The 9132-nt window shown below is 33.6% G+C and overlaps 1 protein-coding gene across 3 annotated transcripts in view; it reads left to right on the forward strand.

Moving 5' to 3' along the window:
• The window catches only part of LOC106461348 (RNA-binding protein Musashi homolog Rbp6-like), a 225102-nt gene that overhangs the window by 13031 nt on the left and 202939 nt on the right, over nt 1-9132 (forward strand). For all 3 annotated transcript variants that reach the window (XM_022388247.1, XM_022388248.1, XM_022388249.1), the window contains exon 5: nt 2902-2943. In XM_022388247.1, the coding sequence (XP_022243955.1) occupies nt 2902-2943 (42 nt within the window). The remainder of the gene's footprint in view (nt 1-2901; nt 2944-9132) is intronic.

Raw genomic sequence — 9132 nt, forward strand, 5'->3', positions numbered from 1 at the left:
ACCTCCAACCACTGCTGTAGTCTCTCTTCTTGTTTATTTTCTTTCTCCTCCAACCACTACTGTAGTCTCTCTTGTTTATTTTCTCGTTCTTCTCGTTTCTTTTCTTTCTCCTCCAGCCACTGCTGTAGTCTTTTTTCTTGTTTATTTTCTTTTTCCTCCAACAACTGCTGTAATCTCTCTTCTTGTTTCTTTTCTTTCTTCTCCAACTACTGCTGTAGTCTCTCTTCTTGTTTCTTTTCTCGTTCTTCTTGTTTATTTTCTTTTTCCTCCAACAACTGCTGTAATCTCTCTTGTTTATTTTTCTGTTCGAGCTGCCACTGTTGCAGGTTTTCTTGCCACTGCTGTTGTCTCTTTTCTTGTTGCTTTTGCTGTTCTTGTATTGCTACCATCAAATCTGCTAAGTTGTAGTTTGATTTGCCACCTCTGGTTTCCATTTTTTTCTTCCCACTCTCTGACACCAATTTTTTGCGTCTATGGTCGTTTGTTAATTTCAGGTATAAATTCTTCCCGAGGAACTTCAGCGATACAAGTCCTTTCTTAAATAAAACTAGTTTATTCTTTCTTAATACAACTTTGCAATACACAAAATTTCCACAGTCACTTTATTTTAAACACACGCTATAATTCACAATGATTAACGCACTTTACTTACGGTCACTACCGCTCACTTGACTCAATTATCTGTCTCTATATTTCACTATCTGCTATTATTATATCTCCGCTTTATTTGCCGGGCTTATATATCAAAAAGAGGGCGCTTAGAAAAGACTAGAGATGCCAGGAACAGTCACGATCCTTCTAGAAACTCCAGCGCTAATGCTTCCAGCGTCGCGTGATTTCCGCTGTCGTAACAATATTTTCTATATGTGTATTATAATAATACTCAGTTTTTCTGTCGTGATAATGCGTGCGCACATACTACCAATGCATGAATGCGCGCGCACTTCATTTTAACGGACGTAAACAAAAGGCGGGTGTAAATATACTTCAGTAGAAATTGTGTTTAACAACTTACTAAAAGCTTATCAAAGTTCTTAAAAAGGACTAACGTTAGTTTGTTTAATGATATTATAAGTTTATTTATTGATAGCATTAAGTACGGTAAGGTTTAACCCTAACTAAACTAAAGCAAAAATGTAAACAAGTTATAGTGTTAATATATCTCTTTATCGCATATAAGACATACTTAATAAAGGTTAACTGCTGTTAGGCCTAAGACAAGTGGACTTGTAGAGTTTGGTGTCTGCGATTGGGATTATTTTGTATTATTCTAAAATCACGTATTTATACAAGTACTATTGCAACAAACATATTAATTTGTCCGTAAATACTAATACATATATACGTACGACATTTGTTTCACTGGTGGAACTTTTATACCTTTATTATACTGAATTAAGATGACTTTTTTCTTATTACTTCTAAAATGAAACATCTCATGATACAGATTATTAATGAACTAATATACATATTATTAGCTCTGAATGTTACTCGAAAAGTGCGCTAAGGAATTTTGTTTTCTATTTATTGTTTGTTACTTACACTAGCAGAAATACTCACCCTCCGGACAGGTATAACTGTTAGTTCCTGCGGAAGGCTATTAGGCCTGCAGTCTTTTCTGGAATTGTCTGACAGTTCTACAACAATGTACTCATAATTGACATCCAATAATGTTCACCATCCATGAGAAAAATGATTTTATTAAAATTTTAGTTTACAAATAAGCTATCATCACAGCATTACATCACAGAGTAGATTTTATTAAAATTATTTCTTTGTAGATGCAGTTATCAATGAAATTGTCTTGCTTTTCTATTGCAACTCTCATGAGATTTTCACAAAAGGAAAACAAATAATTTTTTAAGTTTGTTTTTTGATTGTTTTATATTTGAAACTTACTCGTTTTTTTTTTGTAATTTTAACTGGTTAAATCTGAAACATGTCATTTTTGTGGAAATTTCAATTATTTTATTTATTGCTCAGCTATAAAAGTATTGCCTAGTTATATAAAAATTACTCAGTTATGATCAGTGCTATAGTTTCCGAGATCCGAGTTTTGGACGAATACATCGCAAGCTCCATTATGATAAGATTTATACCTGTTTTTCTCATGCCTTTTGAAAAGGGCACACTTTTCAAATCGCATAGGTAACTAAAACTTGATCAAATGATTTTATCAAATGTATTATTTAAGTACTTATAATTTTATGTGGATATTGTGTGTTTCTTTGTTTTCAAACTTCCAAGGATATATTTTCAATGATAATATTATAAAGGGTGTCCCAAAATGCATATACGAAAAAGAAAGTTGAATAACATTTGTATTATTTAATATAACAACAAAATTCAAAATCAAATGTCTCCTGAAGGCTTGTAAGTTTTATTTAATTTAACTAATAATTTTAGCTATAATCAGTCTAATTCTGAGAACACATTTTCCAACATAGCTGTAAGGATGGATAAGATAGCATCAGGGATACGAAGTTTCAGTTCCTCAAGATTCCTTGGTTTGTTATGGTAGACTTTTGTTTTCCAAAAGCCCCAAAGATGAAGTCCAATGGGGTTAACTCGGGAGAACTCTTCAGGATTTATCATTTTACTCAAGAACAGGGTCGGTTCTGAAATCTGAAAAGAAAACACATTCATAAATAATAATAATGACATTAACGCCAATAAAACTTAAAAGCATTCAGAAGATATTTTGTTTTGAATTTTGTTGTTATCTCTAATAATAATAACAAAAAAAAAACGTCATTAAACTTTCTTTTTGGTATGTTCATTTTTGGGGTACCCTGTACAACTGCCACATTTATTTCATGCATGAAGTTTTATAGTAGCTTTACATTTACTTGCATTACGAAATGTTGTTTCTTTCTAATATATTCCGTTCTTTTATTTTAGATCGATCCAAAAATAGCCTTTCCAAAACGGGCACACCCGAAGGTAAGTTCACTTGTAAGACTTTTTTCCCGTATATAAATATCAGAGTTGTTATAGCGTGGATGGGCATTTCGGGAAGTTTCTAGTGGGTGTGGTATTCTATTTTACTTCTACACCATACACACAGATCGCGACCAAGCCTACACCTACATCTCTGCACGTCTGATTAAGCGTTCATGTGATTAGGTGAACCTGGACAAGCTGTACGAAGTATTAGGTGTGCTGTACAAATTATTAGATTTACTGCAGCTGTTTGACTCCCAGTGTATTAAATATCAAATCTTTGACTTTTTTTAATTTTCAAAGCCGTGTTTAACTGATCCTAAGAGTTTCGTAGATCTGAAAACTGTAAGTTTTGTTAATCCTTTTCCGAGTGTCCTGCCGTCTGAAAACAGATTTTTTGTACGCCTGGATTCTAAACGTCAGTAAAGGTTATCTAGTTTTTTCTGCCTCAACATCACAAATAACAGATGTTTTTAGTCCAAGGTGTATTGTAAAACCTTATAGTACACACAATCATCCGGTGCGTTGAACCGAAAAGAAACATTTTCTGGGTTTTTAGAAATTTCCACCGGTTTGATAAAATATACGAAATTGCGCTTTCTAATTCGGTTGAAAGCAATCACAAATTGTTGAAATTAAAATAACATCTGGTAAGATTAAAGACTTTATGTTATTGACAGATACTTATTATTATTATTTTTGCACGATATGAGAAACTAAAAGCCTTGACACAAAAGGCTGGTTTGGTTTGTATTTCACTTCGCTTTCATTAAATAAGGTTAAATTAAAAGATAGACTTTGTAAAATGGAAAAATAATGTATCCATAAAGAACGATTTTCTGTGTTCTCTCTTACGACTTAAGATCTGGTCTATACGTTAACTAGCTGTCCCTCTGAGTGTAGAATATATTGTGGTGTAGAATAAACGTTTAGTAGCTGCCCCTCTGAGTGTAGAATAAACGTTTACTAGCTGTCCCTCTGAGTGTAGAATATATTGTAGTGTAGAATAAACGTTTACTAGCTGTCCCTCTGAGTGCAGAATATATTGTAGTGTAGAATAAACGTTTAGTAGCTGTCCCTCTGAGTGTAGAATATATTGTAGTGTAGAATAAACGTTTACTAGCTGTCCCTCTGAGAGCAGAATATATTGTAGTGTAGAATAAACGTTTAGTAGCTGCCCCTCTGAGTGTAGAATAAACGTTTACTAGCTGTCCCTCTGAGTGTAGAATATATTGTAGTGTAGAATAAACGTTTACTAGCTGTCCCTCTGAGTGCAGAATATATTGTAGTGTAGAATAAACGTTTACTAGCTGTCCCTCTGAGTGTAGAATAAACGTTTACTAGCTGTCCCTCTGAGTGTAGAATAAACGTTTAATAGCTGTTTCTCTGAGTGTAGAATATATTGTAGTGTAGAAAAAACGTTTAATAGCTGTCCCTCTGAGTGCAGAATATATTTACTGAAGAGCGGAATACCGTGTGAGCTGTGATAGTCTGTTGAGAGAGACACATGACTAACACTTAACCTCTTATTGGTAATGTTTCGCATAAAGTTGTGTGAACCATGTAATGTTTTGCACAAAGTTTTGAACCATGTAATGTTTCGCACTAAGTCGCGTGAAACAAGACGTGAATGAAATTGAGAAACTTGAATTATTTTAAATTCAGCTTCTAGTTTCGAAATTAAAAGTATTAATATGGAAGAAGACGCTGTAATGCAACGTTAGGGAAAACAATACTACCAGAAAACAAACACATGCACACACACACATATAGTTTGTTTCCTTGGAGAATTCTCTTTAAATGGATATTACCTCACTTTCAGTCTGCTCCTTGAGAGAAACAGCCTCCTGTGTGGCAAAGAAAGTTGGAAAACTCGGGTACAAAATATGTGGTATATCGGTAGCGTTTCTAAGTGACGTCTATTCCCACGGCTCATGTAGCCTGATAGCTAAGTCCTGGAGGTGAGTGCGGCGAACAGAGAGGAATCCATACGGTTCCCAGAGTTACGTAAACTGACTGCAGGATCTTACTGGTTGTTTGTAGCTTGTTTACAACTCACAGTAGTTTGATAGAAACATGTTCAAGTCACATGATGTAAATATACAGGAATGACACTGAAGTTCATATATTTAGAACACTAAACAAAAACAAAAACTTTTATCTAAAAGTTAAAAAAATAAAACATTTTTATAGCTTTCAATTACATCTACTGATTTACAGAAAATATTAATATCTGCCATAGTCCATATTGTTTAAAGCATACTTCAGTTTCTGTTTTCTTTGGGCCTTTTGAGCGCTATAAAAGTGATGGTCACTATTTCATCAGATAAAAGTGGCCCAAGAGTTGGTGGAAAGGGGTGAGGGATACTGTTGACTATCTGTGTTCGGTGGAAAGGGGTGGGGGATGCTGTTGATTATCTGTTTTCGGTGGTAAGGGGTGGGGGATGCTGTTGGTTATTTGTGTTCTGTGGAAAGGGGTGGGGGATGCTGTTGATTATCTGCGTTCACTGGAAAGGGGTGGTGTATGCTGTTGATTATCTGCGTTCAGTGGAAAGGGGTGGGGGATGCTGTTGATTATCTGCGTTCGGTGGAAAGGGTGGGGAATGCTGCTTATTATCTGCGTTCTCTCAAGTTTATTATTTGAAAACTACGGAAGACTATACGCAGATAGCTCCTGTGTAACTTTGCACAAAAATTATAATCAAATAGTTTTTGTTCTAGCTTAAACTGCTTAAATCTTCCACAACTTATAGTTTCCAGTTTATTATCATCTCTACAGTAATTCATATTGGTTATAGAAAACACCAATATCGACTGCAGTCCATTTATTGTTACAGTAGTGTTTCTCAATAAACGGTTCGCAGATCGGAGCCGCTTCGTCACAACCATCTTGCCGGTCTGTGAGATTTCACAAAAACAACAACAAAAGTTGACAGAATATTCATATGTAAATAATATTTTTTTTTTTTTTGTAATTGCGTTTTAGCGGTCCGAAACAATTTAGGGAGGTAACGAGCTGGTTCTTGGTATTGAAAAAGATGAGAAACTCTGGTTTACAGCATACTTCAGTTTCTGTTTGAAGTGATTATATGAAATCTTGGAATTGACACAATTCGTTTAGCTTATAGTTTAACCTCAATTATAATTTTTATTGTTTAATGCAGTTTGTATGTGGACTAAAATTGCTTTTACAAAAAAAGTGAAACTGCTGCAACTCGCACAGCTTATAATCCATATTGTTTAATACACTTTCTATACCGGCTTGAACTATTGCTCCAACTGGCATATCTTATAATTTACTCTAATCTCAACAATAATCCATATTGTTTAATACACTTTCTATACCGGCTTGAACTATTGCTCCAACTGGCATATCTTATAATTTACTCTAATCTCAACAATAATCCATATTGTTTAATACACTTTCTATACCGGCTTGAACTATTGCTCCAACTGGCATATCTTATAGTTTACTCTAATCTCAACAATAATCCATATTATTTAATACATTTTCTATACCGGCTTGAACTATTGCTCCAACTGGCATATCTTATAGTTTACTCTAATCTCAACAATAATCCATATTGTTTAAGAGAACATTAATCTTTGCAGGGTGTTAGAGCACTTAATGTTACAGCGTTTTGATGGAAAAGGCGTCTCCATTTAGGCCTCTTTTCTTAAGTATATCGAGAAATTAAGAGTTTTGGAATAAAGTCGCACACTGGTGATTGGTGCTTTTACATTTCTCTATAATAAGCATTAAGTATGCTTGAAAATGGCCGAGTCTAAAGAATTCGTTGTGATTGTGATTTTAATTTTTTTCTAAGTAACCTGCATACGATTCCCATAATAAATATTTCTCAAACTCACTTATCGAGTGAGTTGGAAGCTCTGAATTTTAGGATTTTCATAAAAGTTGCCTTTCAAATACTTACAGATAAAAAAATAAAGTTTTTTATTTCTCAATGGGCAAAGAATAAAAAATAGTCAATAGTAATTGTAAAACACACGGTCATTTTCATTTGAAATGTTTTAAACTATCTTCGCTGAATTATTTGGAAACCTTATGAAGAATCTGCCTGATTAGATCGAAACCTCAGTTGTTTTCAAACACAGGTGGATGTAGTGCATTAAAACATTTCAGATGAGTAAAATCCTCAGCATAAACTTTTTTGTAAACAATATTTAGCTTTGCTATTTTCTATCATGTTTGTCATCAGAGTAAGCGGGGGACATACAATGACCTGACAGCTACAATTATCAGTGCATTAAATAACTTAGTATCCAATTGTGATTGACTGAATAAAGTTACTCTAGCGTTTTCAGTATTATTAGTAAGCTCACGTACGGATAATATCGACAGTCAGCGAGAAATCTGATTTACTCTCATTATTTCACTACCACATGACTTGAAACAAGTTTGGTGCTATTTTTTACTCTCACAACTAAAGGACACTTAAAAACATTATTTCTATATAATTTGTTGTCATGAAAACAGTGGGCTGATATAGCCGAGGAAATAGTATATTATGAAGGTGTTTGAAAAGAGATGTCAAGTCCTGATATATTCTTTTGAATGTCGGGTTTTCCCCTGTTGCCTTGATAGGACTATATAGTGAAAAACACGAACTTTGTTTGTAGGAATTCTAAACGTTACTCAAGGCCAATAACTATTATTAAAGAATCATTGCCCAGGAACTCCCAAGGTGAGACATTTCCCGTATGGTATATCGCTACTCTTGTGTTTTATACAAACCATAGTAGGTGTATTTATATCATTTACAGACACACGCTTTTCTTCCTCCGATCTTAGATCACCAAGGAAACTAGAAAATAATCATGAAAAAATACAGGGAAAAATATAGAACAAACAGCTGGAATTACACAATTACGCACGTTTCTATTATCTTACAGTTGAGCTATTTTCTAGCTATATATTTCTAACTAGATAATGTCTGGTGACTAACAACTGACGGATTACTTCACATTTCTGTTATCTTACACTTACATTTTTTTTTAAGTTATGCATTTAAAGTCAATTACTGTCCGATAACGGGCATCTAACGGATTACTTCACGTTTCTATTATCTTACACTTAAACTATTGTTTAGTTATATATATTTCTAGTCAATCACTGTCCGATTACGGACAACTGACGGATTACTTCACGTTTCTATTATCTTACACTTAAACTTTTCTTTGGTTATATATTTCTAGTTAATTACTGTCCGGTTACGTACAACTGACGGATTACTTCACGTTCTATTATCTTACACTTAAACTGTTCTTTAAATATACATTTCTAGTTAATTACTGTCCGTTGACGGACAATTGACGGATTACTTCACGTTTCTATTATCTTGCACTTAAACTTTTCGTTAGTCTATACATTTCTAGTGAATTACTGTCCGGTGACGGACAACCAACGGATTACTTCACGTTTCTATTATCTTACACTTAAACTGTTCTTTAGTTATACATTTGTAGTTTATTACTGTCCGGTGACGGATTACTTCAGTTGTCTAGACAGTCTATGATGTTAAAATTCGAGGAAATCGTCCTTATTGTTAATAGAAGGTCAGCACTAAGACAGTCAGCTTTGGTTTTTATTATGAGCCCCGAAGTTGCAAGTGTGTAACTTTATCAAGGTCATGGAATGTATAATATTCTGACGGTGTGGCCTATTTGAAAAAAAAATAAAATAAACAACAACAGATAAAACAAAACAGAAAAAAATAATACTAATCATGCATAAAAAGACCAGCCATGTGATTTTAAATTGACTCCTGCCTCTAACAAAAGCATGTAATCCAATAGATTTAATAAGATGGTGATAACTATATGTAATTCTATATATGTATATATTCTGACAGTTTTCTCTAATCTCATTGATAATACGTATTGTTTAATGCAGTTTCTATGTCGACTTGAACTACTTTTAGAAAAAAGTGAAACTGTCACAACTCGTAAAACTTATAGTTTGATGATGAATATTACAATATCAGATTTTGATATCAAGTAGCTTATTAACTTATACTACGTTTTGATATTGTACAGACCAAGTAGCTTATTAACTTATACTACGTTTTGATATTGTACAGACCAAGTAGCTTATTAACTTATACTACGTTTTGATATTGTACAGACCAAGTAGCTTATTAACTTATACTACGTTTTGATATTGTACAG

The sequence above is a fragment of the Limulus polyphemus genome, unplaced genomic scaffold, assembly GCF_000517525.1.
Source record: "Limulus polyphemus unplaced genomic scaffold, Limulus_polyphemus-2.1.2 Scaffold940, whole genome shotgun sequence".
NCBI lineage: Eukaryota > Metazoa > Arthropoda > Merostomata > Xiphosura > Limulidae > Limulus > Limulus polyphemus.